The sequence below is a fragment of the Ictalurus punctatus genome, chromosome 22 (assembly GCF_001660625.3).
Source record: "Ictalurus punctatus breed USDA103 chromosome 22, Coco_2.0, whole genome shotgun sequence".
Classification (NCBI taxonomy): domain Eukaryota; kingdom Metazoa; phylum Chordata; class Actinopteri; order Siluriformes; family Ictaluridae; genus Ictalurus; species Ictalurus punctatus.
The window spans coordinates 9,073,240-9,100,714 of record NC_030437.2 but is presented as its reverse complement, the minus strand read 5'-3'; the positions used below and the strand labels follow the sequence as shown (position 1 = coordinate 9,100,714).

General features: G+C 38.3%; 1 protein-coding gene across 3 annotated transcripts; it reads left to right on the top strand.

Moving 5' to 3' along the window:
• Window positions 1-1,581: 1,581 nt before the first annotated feature.
• mapkapk5 (MAPK activated protein kinase 5) lies at window positions 1,582-26,426 on the top strand. Of its 3 annotated transcripts, XM_047150055.2 has the most exons (15): window positions 2,008-2,369; window positions 2,457-2,809; window positions 7,398-7,471; window positions 13,500-13,575; window positions 16,617-16,714; window positions 16,829-16,937; window positions 18,256-18,345; window positions 18,480-18,575; window positions 18,656-18,736; window positions 19,129-19,316; window positions 23,140-23,260; window positions 23,397-23,527; window positions 25,067-25,182; window positions 25,297-25,401; window positions 25,538-26,426. In XM_047150055.2, the coding sequence occupies exons 2-15, from the start codon at window positions 2,765-2,767 to the stop codon at window positions 25,630-25,632; spliced, it is 1,425 nt and encodes a 474-aa protein (XP_047006011.1). In that variant the 5' UTR covers window positions 2,008-2,369; window positions 2,457-2,764; the 3' UTR covers window positions 25,633-26,426. The 3 variants fall into 3 exon arrangements, with proteins under 3 accessions (XP_047006012.1, XP_047006011.1, XP_053530299.1); XM_047150056.2 differs by lacking the exons at window positions 2,008-2,369; window positions 2,457-2,809 and adding an exon at window positions 1,582-1,857; XM_053674324.1 differs by having other exon boundaries at window positions 2,008-2,809.
• The last annotated feature ends 1,049 nt before the right edge of the window (window positions 26,427-27,475 follow it).

The window sequence follows — 27,475 nt, the reverse complement described above, 5'->3', positions numbered from 1 at the left end:
TCGGTCAGTTTTGGTCAATTTTGTTTTATTGTGGCACACTGAAACTAGAGACCAAACTTACACCTCTCCAGAAAGCATGGGCCTAAACAGAGTATAGAGGGTGCTACAGACCACACCTCAAAGATGACACATTCATTCAAAATGATGGCATTTCTAAGCGGGCTGGCCAACATGTCTGAAAGTTGGTATGCATGCCTTGTTGCTCATGGGGAACAAAAAGGTCTCAAGAACCCATAATGTCCGCATGATGAAAAATCCTCTACAATGATAATTTGTGGAAAACTACAAAAATGAACTTAAAATCTGCCATTGATCCAAATGCACTGAAATGTTGGATCTGTGGGATACATTTATCTACCATGTCAATTTTGAAATGGTCCGCGATCTTGAGGAGGAATCCGCCATTGCGGCTTGCAGCTATATTTATTATTATTATTATTATTATTATTGTTATAAATCCAACCATAAATACATTTTTTAACATGTAGATGGTTCATTTCACAGAGGAATTCTGACACCAAAATATTAACATATTAATTAGTTAACTAATTAATATGAACTAATTAATATTCATTAATATTTTACTTTCTCTTAATGCTGAAGTAAAAGGGACATTTCAAATTGCTACTCAATCAACCTCTATGCTCACAGTAAACACCAATACATTTTACTATAGAATTTTAAAGTAATCACTCTTAAAAGTCATTGGATCTGTCAATATCATTGAGCCAGGAGACACTTTTTAATACATTATAAAATAGACATTTCAAATTGGTAGACTATCAAACCCACTTAAATCAGTTCATACAGATGAACTCTGCTCACAATAAAGATTAAAGACAATAAAGGCATGTTTATCCCACCCTAAAGACATGTTTATCCCACCCTAAAGACATGTTTAACCCACCCTAGAGGCATGTTTAACCCACCCTAGAGGCATGTTTAACCCACCCTAGAGGCATGTTTAGCACTATTCGGGCAGGACTAGTTTTCCAGGGGGACGGTAGAGATATTCGTGTTTCAAGACGCGCTTTTTAATCCAAGTTTGTTCTGCCAAGTCTGTGTTTCTCACACACAACCTCTGTAGTAAAAATTCCGGAGCAACTTCCCTACTGTTTTTCGGCTAACTCAGCAATCCTATGAGAAATCTAATCCCGTACTAATGCCAATGTCTGTCAAAACGCTTTTCCTTGTGTGTTTTGGCCAACGTGAACTGCCGTAGAAGCTCTCACACACGCGTTTTCTGCTTGCTGCCACTATATGTTTTACTTTAATTGTACATTATATAATGTTTTCATTTAATTACACATTATATAATGTTTTAATGATATAAGTAATCACGTGTTTGTTTCAGTGGGTTTATTATAAGCAGCCAGTTCTATAAAATCATTAAGTTTTTTTTGTAAGTTTTTTTAAATAAGTAAAATAAATAAATTAACATTAAATCAATAAATTAAGAAAGTTACATTTAAAAGTACTTATGCACGCATCCAGATCACGTGATCTACAGCGCCCAGCTGTACAAAACAGACCCTCCCCCTGTGTAATAAACAAGGAGCTGTTAGTCCTGTCCGAACCGGTACACGGACTCACAGAGGTCGGGTGATAAGAATTGTAACTCAAACTATGTTTAGAAAACTAATCCCGTCCGAATAGCGCTTTAGACTATAAAGCAGACGTCAGCGTATATATTTTATTTACACATTCAACGTTCTCAGCTGACTGTCTATGAGGCTGCGTTACAACAGAATGAAACGCACCGCGTGCGACCAGATGGATGAGGACCCTCCGCGTCACGAACAAAGCCAAAGACTGTAGTAGTCTTTCAACATGCCTGATTCAAAACAAATGACTAAGGTACTCTACACAATTATATGTGCGTGATATGGCGAATAGGTAAACTGTATATAATTCTTACCGACATTACGGCACTACCTATGGATTAAATGTGAAAGTGCGATGAAAGTCGTTAATATGATGCTCGCCGGCGTTATCAGGGACAGCCGCTCACCGCACTGCTCATCTGCTGCCCGTTTCCTGGGAGAATCGTTAACAGAGGTTTGAGGCTGCTGCTAGCTGAAACATAGCGACACACCAAATAAGTCCTGAACTCTTAGCGGACTGCACTCAGATTGTCCTGACGCCCGGTTCTTAAATGATTCGTTTACACCTGGAAGGATTGAAGGTTATAAGCAGTTGACGTTGCTTTTTTTGTGTGTGGCTGCAATCCGCTGTAGCGCTTCGTGCTAGCAAGCTAAACGGACAGGTAAGTGGGGAGCTAACCTGCGGCTGAGCGCCGGTTCTCCGTTAATCAACGGACCCCGAGCAGCACTTTGAGCTGGGCTAGAGACAGCCGCACTGTAGAAGAGGTAAAACTTCTCACGGCATTCACTCACCGCTCATTACCAAACCGAGCTGCTATAAATACACGGCTTTGTTTTCCTGCCACCCAAAAGTGGCTCCGCTTCCTCCTCCTCCTCCTCCTCCTCCTCCTGCTGCTCTCCTCTCGGCTGTTGGAGCTCGGGCGGTTCTCCTGCTCGGGATTTACTGACGGCACGCTGTCAACTTCGAGACGAGCTGCAGGGCTAAAATAGCGTCGAGCAGCACGTTGTCCCAGTTAAGCCTGTAGGTTAGAGCTCGACAAGCCCAAATTTAATGGAAAGTCACCGTTGCATTTCGGGAAAAAGGTACAGAGTCGATCATCCGAGGCCGGACACACAGACTCCCTAATCAGCCTACACCGAGTGTGGAGACGCAGCGGGACATGAACACCATGTCTGAAGACAACAATGCAGACAAGTTTATTAAGGTCAGCACTTACAGGATTAACTGAAGACTTTGTCCTCTGATTAGGAGCTGAAGTGATTTGTCCTTAGTAATCATAATATTAGCCTTTTCTATTGTGGCTTGATATTTTTATCCACTAATGAAGTCATTTCAGCTGCAGAGAGTCAAAACATCAGGGACATAAACTTTCATTCACCAAGTACAAAGAGATGTAGAAGGAATTTCTTTTGGTGAACAAAAAACAAACAAACACACACACAGCATAATGTAATACCATGCAGTAAGAAAACAAAACAACACCAATACAATACCGTACACCACCTAAATACTGCTAGTGATTAGTGGTTATTAGATCTGGTAAGTAATGAAGAATAATGGGGGGATGATGCAGATAAAACTTTTTTTTTCTTTAAAAACAAAAATCAATCAATTCTGTATGCTGAGATTCAACTACAAACATGGGTAAACTTGTAGCAGTTTATTTCCTGTCTAACTGCAGTTTGTTTTCTCTCCCCTGATTAAGGTCCAACCCGTCTTAAGTCCCAGGTTGTGTAGATAATGTAAATCATTCACTGTTTATGATGAAATGATTCATACACGGTCCTTGGAGCAGTTTGACCTGAATTTCACTTGTGGTTTGAGCCAAACGCGGCTCCGTTAACAACTCCTGATCCAAGCTTTGGCACATGCGACTCGAATAAAGGCCGTCCTCCTGTTTCTCAAAAGCGTCAGAGTGCACAAATCCGTGTGTACGCTTCTCCAGTTCCTAAAGCACGCTTTGTAATACAGTAGTTGATGATGTTTTTGTAACTCGATGGTGGTCATGGGAAACTGAGCCCAGTGCCGTAGTCCGAATCAGATCGGGACCACACCGCAGCAGTAAAGTGTTTTTAAGTTTAGAGGTTCTGGCAGGACAAATGTCATTTTAGATGCTGTCTCGCAGTTCAGCTGCACAGGAAACGCATGCAAGGCATCTTAATAACCTCACTGGACTAACATTTAAAAGAAGCTGAACAGGCGTTTGCGCTCAGTTGTGCAGTAAAACTGTTGGTGCGTGCGGCTTTAGTTTTTCAGAATAGAATAATTGCATAATACCACAGCACTGTTGTAATTTCACACCCGATTAATTCATTAATTTTCTATAACAGCAACTCTGACAGTCGTGATGACTACTGGGCCAGAGACGGGTTTATATTAATGGACTTGTTCTAATACTTGATCATTTCTATACTAACAGTAAATTCCAAGGACGTCAGTCTTATGGATGCTCACGTAAGCCTAACAAGAAGTGGTTATGTAACACTGAACAAGTATAAAAGTTTTCTGTAAGAAGACATTTTTATTTAACGTTTATTAAATAAGACTCGAGTCCGTCCTTTGAGGTGAAGCTGGTTTTCTACTGTGGGGAATGTCTTCAGGATAGAGGACTCTGGGGTTTCTCAGTTATGTGACAAGCTACATTTGTTTTCTTAATAGCTTCAAGAGAGAAAAAGAAAGGAAGGATAGTATGAAGTGACAATTCATAGCTGTTGCTGTGAAAGAGATTGCAGGAACTAGCTAACGTTTCACAACATTAAATGTAACTATACATGGATAAAATCAAATGCATGGTGTGCTTTTTATTTAAGGGACTAACATGCTCCGACATGTTCTATATAAATGTTTCGAGTCTAGGTACATTCTGAAATGTGGACAGTGTTGCTCTACAGTTTTCTATTTTCCTAATAAGAATGTACGTCTGTGAGAATTCTCTATTCTTATATTGTCTGTGTTGTTTATTTGGTTTACATCTTGTATCTTGTGATTCGGTGTTAATGTCCTGGTTTTGTTTGGTTTGGTATGTCAGTTTGATGTCGTTGAGCACTTTGGGGATTAGGTGGTTAGCATATCTCACTTTATTTTGCGTTTTACCTTAAGGGGTGTAACACCCATCCTTTGGTTTTGTTATCATGTGACTTTATCATGTGACCCATGTAACCCACACCCAGCACTGTGATTAGGCATTGAGGACTGTCACACATGACCAAAACATTTGCCATTTTGTTCTCAAGTAAAGCAGTGTTGTTGTTGTTTTTTTTTCTTAATGCATGTTTTTTTTTTTTGTTTTTTTTTTCTTTTTTCTTTTTTCTTACTTGGAGTGCACAGGCTCCTCTTTGTACATGTTTGTCCCTTGGATTCCTTCAGTCTACACACCTCATTTTGGACTTTTTTGAAGGCGCGGTGAGTCCTTGGGTACTCTCCAGTGTGCTTTTTATTTAGAAATATAATAAGGACAGGACCGTGTTGGCAAATTGCTGTGGTATAAGAGGAATAGAACACACCGTGATATGCTGTTATTGTAAAAATGATCCGGGGTGCTAACAAACTTCGTGGTGGTAACAGATTCCAGGAGCAGTAACTCATCATGTCAAGCCGCATCGCACCAGCCTGTCACTGATTATTCTCCTTTAACAGCATGCCTTGTGATGTTTTGTCCTTGTGTATTTCAGTGTATGTCTATGGCTGAGCGTGATCTTACATCGCCTCGAACCCCATTCAGATCAGCAGCAGACCGAAATCTATCCGAATTACTGCGTTCTTTTGTTCTGATTTGTGCTGCATAAATATGATTACTGACTGGGGTGAGCAATATGGGGAAAAATGTATCACAACTCTCTAAGCATTTCTACAATACACTGTGACATGGTGACTATGTGGTGCAAACAATTTCCTAGTAAACAAACACACACAACTGTTCAATAATACTTTTGTTTAACATTTTTGAAATACAAAAATAAGCAAAACTATTTAACCTTCAACAATATTGAAAAGGAGAAAAGGACTAAGTGTATCGTGACATAACTGCTCACAATGTTGATGATATAGTCGTATCTCCCAGCCCTAATGCCTGATATGATGATGACGTTCATGAATATGTAACTTTGTCTTCAAACCAAACAAAACCAGCACATACAGTACTGTGCAAAAGTTTTAGGCATGTGCCAAGAAATGCTGTAGATACCATAAAGAGCAATAAACAGTAGTAAATTTGGTGTGACTGAAAAGATGAAAAATAGTAGTCTCTGGTGCAATTTGCTCAGTTTTATAAGGAAATGAGCTGTAAGTTTTATTGAGCATCTTGCAGAACCAGACACGGTTCTTCTGGAGACTTTGATTGTCGCTGTCTCCTCTTATTTTTGCAGCGAAACCCAGCAGCCTTCATTGTGTGTTTTGTCTGAAAAGCGTCTATGTAATATGCTGCTGTCTTTTCTGACATTTTTATGTAACATTTTAATTTTGTGCTAGAAAACTAATGTTTGGAAATATAAAATGTTTTTGTACTGACTCGATAATGTAGAAGTCATCAAATAAAAATCTATAACAAAGTTTGTACTAAAAAAAAAAAAAAAAAAACTTTTTTGACAAACTTTTGCACAGTACTGTGTGTGTGTGTGTGTGTAATCTATTTATTTTATGCGAAGCTGACTTCATGGAGGTATCTTAATGTATTTTAAAAAGCTAATAAGAATAACTATTATATCGGTCAACACAAACTTGTGTGTTTAATGAGTGGCTTGAATCTGTGTTATGTGGGTTTCTGTCAACTTCCTGTGGAAATAGAAATCTACAGTGCCTAAGTCGCTTATCCAAATGACCGATGCTGTTTTATTTTTATTCAGTGCTACATAAACCGTTACTGTATCATTGTGAATCTGTACACTAGTTTTCTGGTATTCTCTGCATCAGTGTAGTCTAAGCAGACACAGTCACCGGCTATCATCTTCACCCTGTCACGGATCATTACCTCAACAGGGTGAGAAAGTGGGCTGGACAGCACACTCGCAATGCAGGACTAAGCACCATTTATTAGCTTCTTTTGATTCTCATTCTTTCGTTTTCAAAACACCTATCAGTCACGTATTCCAATATTTCTGATCACTTGAAAAAATGGTGGCATGTTCCAAGTTGTTGAACACATCTAGGTGTAAATATGAGGGAAGCTGGAATTCTGATCTAGTGTCTCATATTAGTCTTTTGATCTCAAATCCAGATGCGTTCAATGTATAGCGAAAAAGATAGAATTGGCCTTGCCGTTCCAATACTTTTGGAGGGGTCTGTGTATTAATGCACTTGTTCTAATAAGTTAAGGCTCCTATGGTAACAACTCGTTCACTTGTATGGTAGACGATCCATATAATCTGAGGTTAATAATAAACGAATTAAGAGAACATTGTTATTTAATAAATAAAAATGTAATAATAATAATAATAATAATAATAATAATAATAATAAATGTCATTGTTGGCCAGTTGCTGTGGTTTAAGGATAATAACGCACTTATTCAGGGAAGTAACGTGTCGCACTGTCTCACACCCGCCAGGGGCTGATTATTCTCCTACAAAAGCACAGCCCGTTGTGTTATTCCTTACAATATACATGTTAGCTAAAGACTTCCGAAGGGCTTTACAAATTGCTTTTCTAGGTTTAAGCATACATTTCTGCCAGTTGCTCAAGACTCCATTGGATAAAATGTTTTTGTGTGTGTATTTGAAATAGCAATATTGTGTAAATCCATACTACTTATTATTAAATACTGATCTGCTGTATTAACGTTAATATCATGCCCATAGGAGAGCTCCATCTTGGAAGAGTACAGTATAAACTGGACCCAGAAGCTCGGTGCTGGAATCAGTGGACCTGTAAGGTAAGATTGGGTAATCTCATTTTTGTCCTGCATCATCTAGTTCATCTGGTGGTTAGCACGTTTGCCAAAGACATGCTTTGTAAGCTGATTGGCATCTCTAAATTGTCTGTAGTGTGTGCATGGGTGTGTGTCTGATTGTGCCCTGCGATGGGTTGGCACACGTCCAAGGTGCCTTGTGCCTTGGGATAGGCTCCAGGCTCCCCTTGACCCTGTGTAGGATAAGTGGTACAGAAAATGGACGGCTGGAAGGATCATAATGTATTAAAATGTTGCTAAGTCAATATGGAAAACTGTTGGTCAAGGACGTCTTAGCTCTGACCCACCCTCTAGTGGATATAGTGCCACATCAAGTGTTTCAACAGCCTTATAATTTAGAGCGACTCTTATTAGCGTAGAACAAATGGTAAATCCAACCTAAATAATTATGTGCACTATAGTAGAGTAGTTCTTAGAGATACTATGATTTTAGTGATGGACAATAATTTATAGTCAGTAATGGCTTGTAGGACAGTAAACAGAACTGTTCCTTGCTGTCAAATGTGAAATCTCTATAGGAAATGTGAAGCCAAAAATGGGATCTCGGGCAGTTTGCAGCCTGAAGTAAGTTAGAAACGAGCGAATATCCCAGCTGCTAAGACGAGCGCCCTCACTCTCAGTCTTTCATACTTTTTCTGCTATGACTGATTTCACTTTGACAGCTCGAGTACTCCACAGAGAAAACAAGCAAGTACACAAGTTCTCGTTTAGAGGATTGACTGCTCAGTGACTCTATATAGCAAATTGTTTTGGTGCTCTCAAAAAGATAAAATAAATAACTGCACAAAGTCTAACCCTTCCTCTGTTCGCCGAGTTGCTTAGCTCTGCTGGCGTCACATGTACACCTTGTTGCAAAAGGGAATAAACCAAATCCTCCTTTTTGGCCTCCTGTGTGTGTTCCTATTTTGGAAAAAAAGTATTTCACATTTTGTTCTGGCCGCTACGAAACTGATAAAAGACCCTATTCAGTTCAGGTTCGTGTGTTTAAGGTGAAGGCACAATGCATTAGGGCCAATTTATACTCCTGCATTAACATGCATTTGCGTTGTGTTGCAGCGAGAGGGATCATGGGTAAACGTTGCACGTTCAGTCCTCCCGTGAGCTAACTACACGTTGTGCGTATCTTCAGTGCTGTATGTCAGGGCGAGCACTGATTTGGTTGGCTGGAAGTTGTGTAATTGCATATTCGGAAACAGTATATGATTTAAAGGAACCCAGAGTAATATTTTGTCAAAATACATCTGAACTGTAAACAATAAAATTTTCTCTTGTCGCTTCTATTGAGCACGTGTTTTGAAACCGCTTTCTGAAGGTGCAGTCTGTTAAAAGCCTTAAAACAGCTCATGACGGAAATGGATGGAAAAAAAACACTGTAAAAATCCACGCTGTTAGTTTCCCAGACAGATCTCCTCAATGACTTTGGTTGGAGATGAAACCTGCATGAAGGTTGTTCTTAAGGAAGAGGGTTGGTGACCACTGCTCTAATAGACTTATTTATGGGAAACTACAATCATGATAGTGTTGATATAAATATATTATATCAAATGTGAGGCTTTATAACGGCTGTAGTTTATACAGTTACACAGGCCAGTTTAATCCTGCAGGATCACATGCTTTACGTTCTTTCTTCTGATTCCTAGTAAATGCACAGTGAAGGTGATGTAAACCACAGCAACTCAAAAATAAAATGTAACGCGTCCTCATTCTGTGATTGATAAAATTATGGAATAAAGCACTAATTACTTCTCGTTTTAACACTATTCCACTCGTACTGCTGAATACAGAGGAGTTTAAACACTTCTCACTGTTTTCGCTGAGAAGTCACTTGATTTATAATTAATCACACAAGGGGTCCCTTTTTCTCAGCACTTCTTCAAACCAAATGTACAGTGGGGGAAATAAGTATTGAACATGTCAACGTTGTTTTCAGTAAATATATTTCCAATGAGTCTATTCACATGAAATAGTATAGTCACATGAAACAGTAAAGTCCATAAACAATGTTGTGTAATAAAGTGGAATGACACAGGACAAAAGTATTGAACACGCTAAGAAAAAGCAGTTCTCCAAGGTAAGGCAAGGAACCAGCTGAAACCCGTAAGTAATTATACGCCCTATCTGTGCAAATTAATATCAGCTGGGTTAGTAAATTGATGATGGTCTATAAAAAGGCTTTTCGTTACCAAGGTGTCACACAAGAAACATCTCATGATGGGTAAAAGCAAAGAGCTCTCCCAAGACCTTCAGAACCTTATTGTTGCAAAACATATTGCTGGAATCAAATGCAGACATATTTCAAAACTTCTGAATCTTCCAGTAAGCACCATTAGGGCCATTTTCCACAAGTGGAAGCAACATCACTCCGTCATCAACCGGCCACACACAGGAGCTCCTCGCAAGATTTCTGACCAGGGAGTCAGAAGAATAGTCAGAAGAGTAGCCCAAGAGCCAAGGACCACTCGGAAAGAGCTCCAGAAACACTTCGAGGCAGCAGGTACCATCGTCACAGAGAAAACAATAGGCATTGCACTCCACTGCTCACGCTCACCCCGCAAGACTCCATTACTAAAGAAAGGCATGTTGAAGCTTGTTTAAAGTTTGCTACAACTCATTTGGACAAGCCTATGAAATACTGGGAGAGTGTAGTCTGGTCAGACGAGAGCAAAATTTTACTTTTTTAGCTGTCAGACTACACACCATGTTTGGAGAAGAAATGGCACTGCATATCACCCTTAAAACACATCATGGTGTGGGGCTGTTTTTCATCACATGGTACTGGCAGACTTCATATAATTGAAGGAAAGATGAATGGAGCCCTTTACCGGGAGATTCTTGAGAAGAATCTGCTGCTACTGCTATCCACCAGGATGATGAAAATGAGACGTGTGTGGACCTTTCAGCAGGACAACGATCCAAAACACAGCAAAGGGGAAACTCAAAAAAAAAAAAAAAAAAAATAATCAAGGTGTTAGAATGGTCCAGTCAATCACCTGACTTGAATCCAATTGAACAAGATTTAAAGACAATATGTTTAAAAGAATGGGCCAAAATCACACCTCAATACTGCAGCCCATTAATTTCTTCATACAGGAAGCGTCGTGAAGCTGTCATTACAAATAAAAAGGCTTCTCCATTAAGTATTAAATAAATTTCAGTTAGTGTGTTCAATACTTTTTTTTCCTGTGTCTTTCCACTTTATTACACATAACTTCATTTTTGAACTTTAATGTTTGGATTTCTTTATATGTGTGGAGTTAATACCAAAGTCTGGTGAAAATTTCATGTGAATAACCTCATTGGAAATATATTTACTGAAAGAAATGTTGATACGTCCCATACTTATTTCCCCCACTGTATGTCTAGGCTATCTTTTATTTATTTTTCCTGAAGTGAAACACAAAACCCGTGTTGTTTTTCGGCTTTTCTTTGCTGTGTAATTTTTCAAATTCTGGTGTGGTTCACGTTACATGCGATACGAATATTTCACCCTGCATATGTAGAAGTATAAATCAGCCCTTAGCAGTTAAATGAGTGTTTTTTCTCAGGTTTGTCTCCTTCAAGAGGTTGTTTTTGGCTGTCCATTCATTCTGTGGGAGAAATACACTGCAGCAAAATGGCATTATATAAGTGCACACATCAGGTGGCGCGGTAAAATGTTCGTTGCCTAAAGTGGCGAAAAGTCTTGACTTTTCGTGTTCAGAGCTTTCTCTTGCTAAAGCCGGAGCCTGCTGCGTCCCTCCCCCTGCCAAAACAATGTTATATTTAGTTGTTGCATTTTAAGCAACAGTGGGAGTGTGTTTTTAAATTAAAAGGCAGCGTGAATGACCAGTAAATATAGACTCCTGCTTGTCCTGATCAGTTGGATGTCGGTGCTCCACATTTCCCCCCCTCATGTACAGAGTCCTGGGCATCACAGGGACTACCTCTCTCCCTCATTTTACCTCACAATTAAAAACCTTTTAACAAAAACTAAAAATCCATCTTTTCCACCTTGCTTTTCCAACCTGCCTAACAAACTCCATATCCATTTATCTTATTGGGCCCTCCATTTTTTGCTTTTCAATTATTCCCTTTTAAAAAAAAAAATTAAATTACTATTATTGCCTCTTTTTTACGTGCTGTGATCTATCTGTACAGTGTTCTTTGGTACCTTCAAAGGTACTTATAAATAAAATATTATCAATAAAATGACCGAGCCTATTTTAATCTAATGAATTGATCAGTTTCAGTAGTTGCTGGTGTATTAAATCAGTTGTCCTATTCTTTAGCATTGGTGTAGCTTTCTAAATTAGTCAAAATGAAACTAAAGCTGTGTGCTTGTTTTGCTTCTGTGGTCATGCAGGTTTAATGTTTAGACATCTTTATTGATCAGAATGAAATTTCAGTGTATGTATAGTGCCCTCCACTAATATTGGCACCCTTGGTAAATATGAGCAAAATAGGCTGTGAAAAATTGTCTATTTAACCTTTTTGAACTTTTGTTACAAAAATTCACAAAAATACTCTGTTCTCATGTATATCAAACTGTTGCAAACAAAACACAGATTTTTATATATATAAAAAAAAACAACTTGCTGTTAAATATAGGTGTGCAACAATTATTAGCACCCTCTTAGTCAATACTTTGTGCTATTTCTCTTTGCCATGATAACATCTCTGAATCGTCTCCTATAATGCCTGATGAGATTGGAGAACACATGCCAAGTTATCCAAGATCATTCCTCCATACAGAATCTCTCCAGATCCTTCAAATTTTACGGTCCACGCTAGTGGACTCTCCTCTTCAGTTCACCCAACAGGTTTTCTATGGGTTTCAAGTCAGGGGACTGGGATTGATTTTGTGGTCAGTAAACCATTTTTGTGTTGATTTTGATGTATGTTTTGGATCATTGTCCTGATGGAAGATCCAACCACGGCCCATTTTAAGCTTTCTGGCAGAGGTACTTTTCCATATGGCTACCTCTCTGTGTGCACCAAAACTACCTCTGGTGTTTATTGCCAAAAAGCTCTATTTTGGTTTCATCTGACCATAGAACCCGATCCCATTTGAAGTTCCACTAGTGTCTGACAAACTGAAGACGCTTGAGTTCGTTTTTGGATGAGAGTAGAGGCTTTTTTCAACTTGTGCTGATGTAGGTGACTTCGAATTGTAGTTTTGGAGACTTTCTGATCCCAAGATGCAACTAACTTCTGCAGTTCTCCAGCTGTGATCCTTGGAGATTTTTTGGCCAATTGAACCATCCTCTTCACAGTGCGTTGAGACAATATAGACACGCGTCCTTTCTAGGTTGAGTTCCAGTTGACTGGAACTTCTTAATTATTGCCCTGATTGTGAAATGGGCATTTTCAATGATTGTGCTATTTTCTTATAGCCGCTTCCCATTTTGTGAAGCTCAACAACCTTTTGCTGCTCATCACAGCTATATTCCTTGGTCTTACCCATTGTTACGAATGGCTAAGAGAATTTGGCCTATGTGTTCCCTCATATTTATACCCCTCTGGAACAGGAAGTAATGGTTGAACAATTTCCTGTTCCTAGGCATGCAGGTGTACTAAAAATGTGAAATATCAATGGGAATATACTTCAAATATATTTTTCTTATATGAATTCTAGAGGTGCTAATAATTGTTGCGTGCACACACACATTAAACAAACATTTATTTTATTGTTGATAAACCTGAGTTGTTTGCAATTGTTTGATATCCAGAGTAGAGAGCAGAGTATTTTTGTGAAGTCTTTAAACAAAAGATCAAAAGGTTAAACAATAAAGACAAATTTTCATAGCCTTCTTTGCTGATATTTACCAAGGGTGCCAATATTAGTGGAGTACACTGTAAATAAGTAGAGCATTGTATGTTATACAAGTGCTGCACTTTGGTGTGAGATTTGGAGTGCGTTGTTTATTGATCTTAGAGTTTTAAAGCCAGCAGAATGTTGTCAGAAGTTAGACTCTTGCCAAGGACAGTGACATTGACAACTTTTTTCCATTAGGGTGTGTGTGAAGAAGTCAACACAAGAACGGTTAGCCCTGAAGATCCTGATTGACAGACCTAAAGCACGCAATGAGGTACTGAGGGACACATTTATTGACTTCTGCCAAAGGTTTTCTGGAATTTTTTTTTTTTTTTTTTAAGTTTAATTTATTCATTGAATCACATTTTTAAAGACAGCAGTTGGTGTCACAGATCAGATCACTTTCACTGTGAACAGTGCTGGAGTTGTACGCATTAACTTCTAGGTAGGGCTGGACAATGCAGGTGCAACTCAAAAAATTACAATATCGTGGAAAAGTTACATTTTTTTTTCTGTAATTTAATTAAAATTTCATGTAATATATATTACACAAAGTGAAACATTTCAAGCTTTTCTTTTGTTTGTTGTAATCTTGATGATTACAGCTAGAGGTTTACAGCTCATGGAAATCAAACATCCAGCATCTGAAAGTATTAGAATAAAGAATTTATAATATAGAAATGATGACCTGAGAAGAGCTCTAATCAGCTAATTAACTCAAAACACCTACAAAGGTTTCCTGAGGCTTTAATCTGTCAGTCTGGTTCAGTACACGCAACCACAATCGTGGGGACGATGAAAGTAAATTTGCATTTCATTTGGATATCAAGGTCCCAGAGTCTGGAGGAAGAGGAACAGAATCCAAGTAGCTTGAAGTCCAGTGTGTTTCCACAGTCAGTGATGATTTGGGGTGCCATGCCATCTGCTGGTGTTGGTCCACTGTGTTTTCTCAAGTCGAGAGTCAAGGCAGCGTCTACCAGGAGATTTTAGAGCACTTCATACTTCCATCTGCCGACAAACTTTATGGAGATGCTGATTTCCTTTTCCAGTAGGACTTGGTACCTGCCCACAGTGCCAACACTACTAGTAACTGGTTTCCTGACCATGGTATTACTGTGCTTGATTGGCCAGCCGACTCGCCTGACCCGAACCCCATAGATAATCTATGTGAGAAACCAGACCCAACAATACAGATGAGCTGAAGGCCGCTATCGAAGCTACCTGGGCTTCCGTAACACATCAGCAGTGCTACAGGCTGATCACCTCCATGCCACATTGATGCAGTAATTCCTGCAAAAGGATTAAAGCCGTGACCAAGTATTGAGTGCATAAATTAGCATACTTTTTCAGAAGGCTGACATTTCTGTATTATAAATTCTTTAATCTAATATTTTGAGATACTGGATTTTTGATTTCCATGAGCCGTAACCTCTTGTCTGTTAGTTGGATGCGGGATTGTTTTGAGCATGGAAAAATCCAGTCAGGCAAATTCTGCCATTTCTCTTCGGGTTCTGCCGCTGTGATGGATCTTGTTGGGAAACGTTACATCAGCGATCCGGGAATATTTTGGGTTTGTGCTTAACGAGAGAGGTGCACCAATAAATTTGGACGAAGCCATATTTCGACTTTGTGGGGGGGGGAAAGGCACGTCACCCAGCTGCGTTTTTAAAATTTTTTATTTAACATTTAGTTGCTGTCTACTGGTATTTCTTTCAAAGTTTTATAGGCCTATGGTAAACGTGCGACTGTGTTTAACTCCATCTTTTTATTATCCACTAATTCTCCTTCTCCCCTTGCGTGCTATCACAATACCGTATCCCACAGCACCCTCAGGCTGTTTCTCATTGCAACAACATGACCCAGCAAGGCTGTATTAAGTTGCTTCACTGAAAATAAAATAAAGCCTCGATTATTTTTTTAACCCTATTGATATCGTGATAAATTATTACGCAATAAGCTTTTCCGAGATATCGTTGGTATGGTGATGTATTTGTAATGTTTTTAACAATTACGAATTAAATGGTAATGAATGGATGCTTTTGATTTGAGGGACCTTTTTTTTTTTTTTTTATTTATTTATTTTTTAAACTTGTCTTTGTAGGCATTACAAAAAGTATAGTCTATCAGTTTAATGTTTTTGTTTGTTTGTTTGTTTGTTTGTTTGTTTGTTTATTTTACTACTGTTTTTGCAGAGAGTTTGTTAGCTAACTATATATCGTGATGCGCATCGTGTATTCTAGAAATGTCCTCAAGTACCATGATATGTGTTTAGCCCTACTTGTAGGTACAGGTCATGCTTTTCTGAGATGATGTGCATATAATATCCTTTTATCAATATTTAAAAAATAATTACACTCTGGAAGCAGCTGATGTGATAATTATTTTTTACTTCACGTAATTATATAATAAAAACTATACATTTGCTTATGAATGATAAAGATTATTTATACCAGGTTTTTTTTTTTTTTTTTTTTTTAAATGCAACACTATGGTGTTGCTGGCAGTTTGTTAGCAAACTTGTGTATTGTGATGCATATCGTGCATCTTAGAAATGCTTGTGGGAAATGTGATAGGATATTTTGGTCATATCTACCCCTAATTCCAACGCATAACCTGAACATTTTTTAAACATTCAAAAATCTATGTAGAATAATAAATTAGTTTGGTGTAATTCACAATAAGATACTAAAAATGACGTAGCAGCATCGCGACACAATTATAACAACCTAATAAATGCATATACATGAATCTACTTACAAATTGCAAAGTAAAGTAAATACTTTTGCACACAATAAACTCCAGGGTTTCACAAAAGTGTCCAGACATAAAGGGAATTAACACCTTTTAGCAAAACTCTACATGATTGCCATTTCCTTTGTAAACACACAAGCAGTCGTCTCTCCCGCTCTTGATGAACTCGTGTTTAACACATCTGGTGTTAGGCATGTTCATCACAACCTTGCGACAGCTTCCCGAGCCGGGATTTCAATACGTTCTTCTTTTGTCAAAGGTGTTTTTAAAGGCTATCTGCAAATACTTTTAATAATCTAAACTAAGTATGAAAATTTAGCTAAAAGACAATTTTGCTAAAAGGTGTTTAATTTCCCTTATGTATAGAGACATTTGGGACACCCTGTAGATTATTGCACATAAACATTCTACCTGTACACATGCTTCTGATGTTGTTTTGTGAGTGTTGATCCGGTGTAGTGATGTGATGTTTTTTTTTTTTCTGACAGCATCATTCCTACTGTAGTGACACACTTCCACGAGCCCCAGCATTTCACTCCTCACGTTTATCATTCTCTTTATTAGGTAAGACTTCATATGATGTGCGCCGCACACCCCAACATTGTACGCATCTTGGAGGTTTATGCCAACAGTGTTCAGTTTCCCCACGAGTCCAGTCCACGGTAAGACACGCACCATACTGCCTGTCTCTTCTTAGCTTATGTGGCCCCTCATTTAATTTTATCCTCCATGCTGTCTTTTCTGTTTTGATTATTTTTAATTTTTTTTTTTTACAGAGCAAGATTATTAATTGTCATGGAGATGATGGAGGGAGGAGAGCTGTTCCACAGGATCAGCCAGCACAGGCACTTTACAGAGAAGATGGCCAGCCAAGTCACTAAACAGGTGCAACTTCACATTCAGTATGTGTGCTGTATGACCTCAGGAGTGGACAAATTCATTAGCTAGCCTACTGGGCAAGTGAAGGCTCTAATATGCTTCCTCAGTCCCATGTACTGGTTACCTGAAAAGACTAGGCTCATACCTAATGTAATAGCTGAATAAATGAAATGCCATGTAGTAATGTATGGCCAACTAGTTAGCTAGTGTAGTGCATTAATTAAGGAATAATTGACTCTGGGCCGTTGAATTATTAGAAAATAATGCACGCCTTGAGGTGGTAATGCGGCTGTTACACCTCGGGTGTACGTTTTCTAATCATTCAGCCGCCCGGAGTTAATTATTTTGCTTATCCCACAGTTACCACACCTCAAGACGTTGGTCAGAAGTTTTCATTTCAAAACATTTGTCAGGTTTTTGTCCTTAAAGTGTGCGTGTGTGTGAGAGAGACTAATTTATTACGCATCCCATCTCAAGCCTCCCTTGCTAATTCCAAAATGTCGTTTTGGAGCTGGTAACAAAGGCTTAAGCCATTTATATGCAGTTATTCGGGAGAGAGAGAGAGATCACTTTTTTTTTTTTTTTTTTTTTTTTTTTTTCTTCATTTCATGCTGATAATATAAAAATAGAACAAATAAATAACAGTAAGCCTACTTGTTTACAAGTTTTTTTCCTTTTTTTTAATTACTGCAGAAAATACAATGAATAAATCAATAAATATTGATACTTGTTCACCGGTTTTCTCTCATTATTGCGATCACATGCGCTCGCTTTTTTTTTTTTTCTTTCTTCTTGCGCTCTGTCTCTCTCTCTCTCACACTCTCTCTCTCTCTCTCTCTCTCTCTCTCTCTCTTCAGTAACTGGATATCAATGGCTCAAGCCTCTGCTTCGCCTGGTGGCCGCATTACCACCTCGGGTGCGCATTATTTTTCGAATAATTCAACGGCCCGTCGTCAATTATTGCTTACTTATTTCTGGAACGTCTCGGTATTCTGTCATTTTGTTTGTTGTTAGCTCTGTGCGTTATTTCAGTTACCTTTGCGAAGTGATATGGAACTGTAATGTGGTCGACATAACTGGACCTACTTTAGCTGTGAATTTACTGAAAAATAATTGCACACCTTAGAACGTCTGTCAGCCAATCAGAACGTAGAATTCAAGAGCGCTGTGCTATAATACAGAAAAATGTCTCGTAAAAGATATTCGAGATTGGCTAGCGTCTTTGTTTGCCACCACTTCACACAGTCATTGCAATAATGTAGTATTTTGTGCTTGTTCATGTTTTGATTGATTCTCTGACATCTATATGATTTAATGTCCACAGATCGCCCAGGCTTTGGAACATTGTCACTCACTTAACATTGCACATCGAGACCTAAAGCCAGAGAACCTGCTGTTCAAGGATAATTCACTGGTAAAAACATTTTTTGAAGTTGGTTATTGTTAGAATTTACTAGAGATTTTCCAGATGGACAGCAAATAGCTCTGAGTAATGTTGTATAATTTATAGAATTCTTTATTTACTACTGTATTAACTCCACCTTTCAGGATGCTCCTGTAAAGTTGTGCGATTTTGGTTTTGCGAAAATCGATCAAGGTGATTTGATGACCCCACAATTCACTCCTTACTATGTAGCACCTCAGGTAAGCCCTTTGTCGTTCTAATTCCCCCATCTATTTGCTTGTTTGCTAGTTTTGATATCATGGATTTTTACATTTTTCAGGTATTGGAGGCACAAAGACGCCACCAGAAAGAGAAGTCTGGAATAATACCTACCTCACCCACCCCATACACGTATAACAAGGTGAGCGGCCCCAGGAGAGTATGATGTGGAGCATTTTAAATCAATAAACAAACTAATAATTTGCCTAATACCTAGTTGAGAGAGAAACTATTTTTAGGGTGGGGCATATTTGCTCAAATTTCCACATTTGTTCACGTGAGAGAGATTTGTGAATAAAGGACAAATTGTACTCTTACTCTTGTAACCCACCCCATCAAAAATGGTGAACTGTGTCCGGTACTTTAAATTTGGGGGGGGGGGGGGGGACGACAAATCGAATAAACTGATCCAGTTGTATTGTAGAGAATGAAGATGAAATGAAAAGAGGAAATGGACTGCCTGCTGTTCCACGTGATATTGCAGTTTTTTGTTTTTTTTTTGCCATGTGACATTCATTCTTTTTTTGTTTGCAGAGCTGTGACTTGTGGTCCTTGGGCGTTATTATCTATGTGATGCTGTGCGGTTATCCTCCGTTTTATTCCAAGCACCACAGCCGCACCATCCCTAAAGACATGCGCAAGAAGATCATGACCGGCAGCTTTGACTTTCCTGAAGATGAGTGGAGCCAGATATCCGAAATGGCAAAGGACATTGTCCGCAAGTGAGTGAGGAAAAAAATTATATATAATTACACTGCCCTCCACTAACATTGACACCCTTGATAAATATGAGCAAAGAAGGCTGTGAAAAGTTCTTTATTGTTTCACCATTTGCTCTTTTGTTAAATAAACTCACTTGGGGTCAGAAAGTCTCCAAAACTACAATCCCAAATCACCTACATCACCAATTGTTTGGAAGGGTTTCAGTAAAAAAGCCTCTACTCTCATCCAAAAACAAACTCCCTTCAGTTTGACAGACGCTACTGGAACTTCAAATGGGATCGGGTTCTATGGTCCGATGAAACCAAAATAGAGCTTTTTGGCAATAAACACCAGAGGTGGTTTTGGTGCACACAGAGAGGTAGCCATATGGAAAAGTACCTCATGCCCACGGTTAAATATGCTAGTGATTCTTTAATATTTTGGGGCTGTTTCTCTGCCAGAGGACCTGGAGGATACATGGCATCATAGACTCTATCAAATATCAAGATATTAAATGAAAACCTGACTGCCTCTGCCAGAAAGCTTAAAATGGGCTGTGGTTGGATCTTCCAGCAGGACAGTGATCCAAAATATACATCAAAATCAAAACAAAAATGGTTTAGTGACCACAAAATCAAGGTCCTGCCATGACCATCCCAGTCCCCTGACCTGAAACCCATAGAAAACCTGTGGGGTGAACTGAAGAGGAGAGTCCACCGCGTGGATCTGGAGAGATTCTGTATGGAGGAATGGTCTCGGATCCCTCGCCATGTATTCTCCAACCTCATCAGGCGTTATAGGAGAAGACTCAGAGCTGTTATCTTGGCAAAGGGAGGTAGCACAAAGTATTGACTAAAAGGGTGCCAATAATTGTTGCACACCTATATTTAACAAAGATTTGTTTTTGATAAACCTGTGTATTGTTTGATATCCATGAGAGCAGCGTATTTAGAGTGATTTATATATTCAATGAACAAATCAATTGAAATAGTTCAACACAATTGTTGCTTCAAGTGGTTTCCCCAAATTCAACTGAAAATGCAACTTAAATGATTTCTCCAGTTTCAAAATTATACAAACCCCTTGATTAGAATCCCTCACAACAACACATCTGCAAAACAGGTGTTGTCTCAAGCACACCTGATGCAACTAATCAAGGGCTTCATTAGTTGCACCAGGTGTGCTTGAGCTGGAACACATGAATTACCTGAACTGGCTAGTTTATGGAATACCTGGATGAAGCAGAAAAAGGAAGCTAGCAACAGCTGCAACCAGATTTCTGAGAAGGCAGGTTGTGAAAAACCCTGCAAAAAGACCTGCAGCAAGACTTGGTGGCAACAGGCACTGAGGTTTCAGTGAACACAGTAAGGCGTAATAAACGCAGAAGGTTTCCGTGCCAGAACTCCAAGACGTACACCACTACTGACCCAGAAGCACAGGAAAAGTCGGCTCATGATCATATAAATAAGCCACAGAAGTTTTGGGATTCTGTTCTGTGGAGCGATGAAACAAAACTTTTCGATGGATCAGCGGTATGTCTGGAGGAAGAAGAATGAAGAAAGAACACACTGTCCATAGTCAAGCATGGTGGAGGCTCGGTGATGCTCTGGGGCTGCTCTGCATCCTCTGGCACTGGAAACCTGCAGCGTGTGGAAGGCAAGATGGATTCATTGAAGTATCAGGAAATCCTAGGAGAAATCATGTGCCTGCCAGTACAATGTGTGTCCCACATTTCAAATTTTAGGTATTAAGGTGGCAATTTCAAAGCAATCTCATGTGGGGTTGAGTTATCTTATGGTAACATTCAGTGGGCTAACACCTCCACCCACCCCCTTTGCCTTTCCCTTGCTTTAGCTGGCTAGCAACATCTGTGGAGCAGTTTCTAGGAGTTCATTACCATCATTGCCACTGTGTCACACATCTTCATGGGAGAGTCACATATTTTATCTGTGAAGCAAAATAACTGAAGCCCCTAAAATAATCTGTGCTTACACTAAGTAGATCAGAATTATAGTTAGGTTTTCAGTCTTTTTTTTTCAGTTGTGATTTCACAGGAAATAACACGCCGTCCTCCTACCCTCTCTTAGGAAAAAATAGGTTATCGAATGGATACAAACGTAGTTTAAGGTATGTGAAGGTTGTCCACCCCAAAGGGCAGCCACTGACGTGCAGAACACTTTTATTTACTGGTTCATGGTTGTAGGAGATCCAGTTTCACCTAGAAACAGTCATCAAAATAAAAGACCTTTTTAAAGACTATCTGAGCTCAGGTTACTGTCTGTGTGAGGTACAGCTGCTACAACTAGTCAATAAAATTTGACGATAAAGACAGTCGGACATTAATTTTATTTTTATAAAATAATGAGTGGGACTGTGTTATGAAGCAGACTGGGGCATACTACCTCACTTTACTTAAAGACTAATAATGTGTTAGATAAAATGATTGAGCACATTACAGAGAATACAGTAAAGTGTGGAAATACTTTACATTATACTATGCTGCTGACCTCATGACATAACTTGTGTTTAAGACATAACTCATGTGAGTAATGACATTTTTTATGGGAATGTGGAAGGACCGGTTGAACCAAGATGCATCACACATTTCTGGTAATATTTATTGATCCTTTTTGCCCCTTCAGAAAACATCTCGTGCTACTTTGGCCAACAAGTTGGACGTTTGTATGACACCTTGATGGGTTGAAAATGACTGAACATGGCCTCAAGTAAATGATTAGTCTAGAAGACAAACGTTTTCTGACTTCTAAACACAATTTATGCCATGAAGCATGTGTATTATACAGTGTTGGGCAGTAGTGTAGTGTTTCTTAGCATACACAATATATATTTTTAATAAATGTTGTCCGTCAAGTCGCGATCGTGCTTTCAGTTCACATCAAAGTCGACCCCAAAAAGAGTCGAGTCACTGAATCCAAATATTGAACAGTTAACCCCAAAGCTTTGGAGTTGATTTAATCCACTGAAAATAATTCATTTCGTGCGCACACATGACAAACGCAATGAAATTAGCATCAGTGTGTTTCAGTTAGTGATTCTATACATATTTATTTTGCCTTTATTTCAAATTTGTCTGGTTGGAATTGAACAATGACTTGAAATACAGTTTAAACATATAGTTGCAAAAAAGTGTGCAGAACAAGTCAAAAAAAAAAAAGGACAATCAATTTGATCAATCAAAGCAGTGTCATAAATGGCACTGCAACAAAACCTAAACAATATTGGTTCAATGTCAACATGCATTATTTCCTGATATGGATACATATACAAATAAAACAAAGATGTATTAAAGCAATCACAACAGTCAGTATAGGTGATCTTGTATTTTTTTTATTTTTTTTTTTATTTGCATGCACCAGGCATAAACCTGACACTAATGAATGCAAACTGTAAAGCTCAGCAGAAACTGTTACAAAATATCCAGCTTTGTTTGCACAATTACACACAGATGAAAATATTTTGAGGTCACAGTCTTCATGATTAATTATGAGATATTAAGAGCATTGATATTAAGAGCACTGAAACAGGCTTCCTTTAGAAGTCTCAAGTGTAATTTTCGACTTTTGAATCAAATGCAATCCCACACATGATAATAGCAGGTCACTTTTGGATTGTATTCCCCAAAGTAGTTAATTTGATAGACTGTTACAGTTTATTCTGTCTTAATATTTTCGGTCTTACTGCAGGGCTTGGTTGGTTGGAATAAACTTGTGAAGCTGTTGTCTGTCTTATAGTTGTATTTCACAATGGAAAGACGACTTTGGTTTTAGCTTATGACTGTGAGAATACTCAACTGTTCAGTCTGTTTTTCTCCCCATCCTGTAGGCTGCTGAAGGTAAAGCCTGAAGAAAGGCTAACCATCGAGGGGGTCTTGGCACACCCCTGGCTTAATTGCACTGAGGCCTTGGACAATGTGCTTCCTTCTGCTCAGATGATGATGGACAAGGTTAGGTCTAATTGATGCATAAATAATTCACTCTGTAAAAAGTATAAAATGTATGTTCTACAAAAAAGGAAAGCTTTTCAATTTTGTATTAGTACTCCGTAATAGTAACTGTCTGCTTCTTGTTTTGTGTGAGCAGGCGGTGGTTGCTGGGATCCAGCAAGCCCATGCAGAACAACTGGCCAACATGAGAATACAGGACCTTAACGTCAGCCTCAAGCCTCTCAGCTCTGTGAACAACCCCATTCTGAGGAAGAGAAAGCTGCTAGGGTTGGTTTCTTTCTCCGCATTGGTGTTTTGCCTCAATAATTAGGTCTCCACATTTTTCAACCCGGATATGATAAGTTTTTAATTGGGGATCATTCACAGTAACGTTCATGCAAGGAATGTGGTTGTTCGAAATGTTAGAACGGGAAAAAGTGTTCATCTCCTACAAGACCTCCTGATTTTATTTTATTTTATTTTTTACAGAAATGTATGTCTAACGAGATTAACTAATGTGTAAGGCTTTAAATTGTCTTGAGTTACTGCAATTTTAGATACAAATGGGGAAGAGCTGGTGTGTGCCTGTGATAGCTGACACGGCACACTGGCTCAGATGCATTACTGGAAAATTTCGCTCACTCTGCACTTATGAGTCGTCACTTTGTCGTTTTCAGCTCTGTGAGCTTTATGAAGATGCAAATCAGCCATGCTCTGTATGTGCTTGGTGATTTGCTGACATGCACCTGAGTATGTAGAAAATCAGTGTTGCTGAAACGTTTGTAAATCTGATCATTTTTGTTTCGGTTTGGCCTACAGGGAAGCATTTACTCACAACTTCACTGAACAATTGAGAAATGAAGGCCATTGTCTGTATAGCAAGACATTATTTCTGAATTTATCATTTAACTGTCTTTTGAGTACTTCAGCAGTGTGTGTTCCATACTGTAATCTACACCGATCAGCCATAATATGAAAACCACTGATAGGTGACCTGAATAACATCGATTATCTCCTTACAGTGGCACCTGTCAAGGGATGAGATATTTAGGCAGCAAGTGAACTGTCAGTTCTTAAAGTTGATATGTTGGAAGCGGGAACAACGGGCAAGCGTAAGGATCTGAGCGACTTTGACCAGGGCCAATTGTGATGGTTAGACGACTGGGTCAGAGCGTCTCCAAAATGGCAGGTCTTGTGGGGTGTTCCCAGTATGCAGTGGTTAGTACCTAACATGAGTTCGACTGTGATTGGTTGATTCTGAACACTGCTGCATTCCCCATTATAAAAGGGTGTACACACTTTTATGCAAGCTGGGTATTGGTAGTTTTTTGTTCTGTTTATTTTTTTCCCTTAAAACATTTCTGATTGTCACTGAAAAAGGTTCTGATATGATTTAACTTAGTTTATTTATTTATTTATTTTTTACATTACAACGCCCTGCAATTTTGACAGGGGTTTGTAGACTTATTATATCCACTGTAGCTATAACCGTCTTTTGACTAGCACAAGCTATTAAACTAACAGCCTGTCTCAGCTGTTGGCATAGAAACTGATTCACAGGCTTTGTGACTGGAGGAAATGCAAGGAGTTGTTTTTTTACTATGATATTTTGTACTCGGTCCATAGTAAAACTCAATCCATAATAAAAAGGATTATTATTATAGACCGGACTATAGGGATTATGGTTGTTGCCATGTACATTTGGCAGGTATTTTTATCCAAAGCATGAGAACTAAAATACAATCCCAGCAAATATGACCTGTGTGTTTTTTTTTTTTTTTTTTTTTTTTTTTTTTTTTTTTTTTTTTTTTTTGTTTATTACTATAGTACAAAGCCTAATGATGGCTTCTTCATTAATGACCCTGAAAATGGAGCAGAAGACTCCAATGTGGCTCTGGAAAAACTGCGGGATGTCATTGCACAGTGCATCCTGCCACAGGCTGGTAAGTCAGTTGGCTAAACACACACACATATACTCAAATAATGGCATATTTTATTGCATATGGTAATGCCACACTTATCTTGTCTGTATGCTTATTTGGCTATGATACTGACAGGAGAAAACGAGGACGAGAAGTTGAATGAGGTGATGTATGAAGCCTGGCGTTTCAACAGAGACTGCAAGCTGCTCCGTGATGGCCTGCAAGGACTGAGCTGGGATGGTAAGTGTTATTATTATTATTATTATTATTATTATTATTATTATTATTATTTACAACGACAAAGACTGACTACTTTTTATGTTAGTGTAGGCATTTATGTTTGCATTCATTTCATTTGTGTTTTCTGCGCTTTCAGGTAGGGCTTTCTCTGATAAAGTGGATCGCTTGAAATTGGCAGAGATTGTGAAACAGGCTATTGAAGAAAAAACTAACTTGGAAGACTCCCAATAGAAAGTGCTGCATTTCTATTTCCTTTTGTACTGTTTATTATAATTGTTCTTAAGCAAATAACTGTAAAGTGTAATTTTATGTAAATTGAAGCGCATATTTTTCCCCTTCCATGGACACATTCGCAAGCCTGTTGTACAGCTGTAGATAACGCCAAGTTGTTGGTATGATTACTTTTTTCTACAGACGACAGTGACAAAACATTTCAAAAAGATTATTTTTGTTTTTGCAAAAAAAAAAGCACCAACTGAGGCAGTAGTCCTTTTGTAATTCATTTAAGAGATTTCTTTTTATTTTTGTTTTAATGATGCTTGCAAATCTATTTATACGAAAAAGAAAGCTGTTTTATCACAAAGCTTACAAAGGAAAAATTACTGTAACATATGGAGGCTTCTTTAAAAAAAAAAAATAAATAAATAAAAAAAAAAGGGTGGTCCAGGTGGGGGTCTGGACAGAAGTTGAAGATGAAATTGTAAGTAAATATAATTTCATATCACAAAACTCAACAACTGTGACGTATCAAATATTAATTCATCATATTCTGCTCCCTGAAAATGTATAGAAGTTATTTAAATTAGGATGCTAAATAATTTGTCTCCTGTATATCCCACAATATGTTATCAAGTTAAGCCATGCTGGCATAATTTCTTTCAAATTGACTTAATTTTTCACTTAACTCCAGTAGTTACTCCCTTTAGTTCAGCTCACACAAGGCTGTTGGGTGAATTATGACTTAACGTCGCAGCCTTCCTCGGCTCTATCTGTGAAAAGATAAATAAATCCTGTATCGATTTTGATCTTCTTTGATGGAAGTACATTTGACTTGCATTACTTGAGCAGTTTGTCTGGTTTTCCTACAGCATCAGGGTCATTAATCTTAATTAGTAGAGTGTGATCATACAAATCAAGCATCTTATCAACTGTATGACCTGAACAACTGTATAACATTTGACCTGTATAGTTATAATGTGTATAACGTTTGTGTGATTCTTAAAGTCTTAATCATTTTGCAGAAGATGCCCAGTTAGGTCTCATCTCCAAGCCAGAACTGCACATGCCCAAATAATTCCCCCATTGAGAGATGCTTGATTAATAATTGTTGTATGATTTAGTGAAAATATACTAAAGGATTTCTTTCATTCAAGAATGATAAACTGGGGCCTAATAAGACATATCCTTTCAGTGTCGTTATACAAAAGCCAGATTTAATAATCTTCTGTTCATGAACACTTTTTTCTTTTTAAGTTTTATCTGAACATACTTATAGACAATATGTAAACAAATAAGTAGCACATATTAATCATTAGACTCTGATGCTTGGAGAAAGCAGTTTGAGTTATGACCTAGGTGATATCACCTAAATATACTGCTAAAAATAAGGTTGTACAAACAAGTCCCCAAATAATACTAATCATGAGATTCATCATTACCCTATATGAGGAAAATACCAACAGATATTTTTTCTCTATAACTAACTTTTATATCATAGAACATGTTAAGTCCTAACTTCACTGTTAAATACATGCCTTGCTCCAGCTATGGGCCCACAAACACAGTACAGTGTACCTTAGTAACATTACAGTGTTATTGTGGTGTTTTTTTTTTTAATTACAGTGTTATTTAAATTGCAGTAAACACTTTTGTAGAATCAAAAGTTGTTCATTTGAACCCAAAGATTTCACATGCCCTGTGTATCTGCTGATTGCTCTGTCAGACATGACTAAATTATTCTAAAATGTAGCAATGCACCTGGGGGAACTTTCTGAAGATGAGTGATCCTGTGTATGTAGAAAAAAACTGCTGAGCCATAATCAGGTTGCCTTATGCCCAGCCCTTTGCAAACCTT

Bases quoted from the DNA above. Each gene is read 5' to 3' on its own strand.
- mapkapk5 (XM_047150055.2), top strand. From the start codon at position 2,765: ATGAACACCATGTCTGAAGACAACAATGCAGACAAGTTTATTAAG. The intron at 23,528-25,066 runs GTTGGTTTCTTT...TTATTACTATAG, and splicing joins AGGAAGAGAAAGCTGCTAGG to TACAAAGCCTAATGATGGCT. The intron at 25,183-25,296 runs GTAAGTCAGTTG...TGATACTGACAG, and splicing joins GTGCATCCTGCCACAGGCTG to GAGAAAACGAGGACGAGAAG.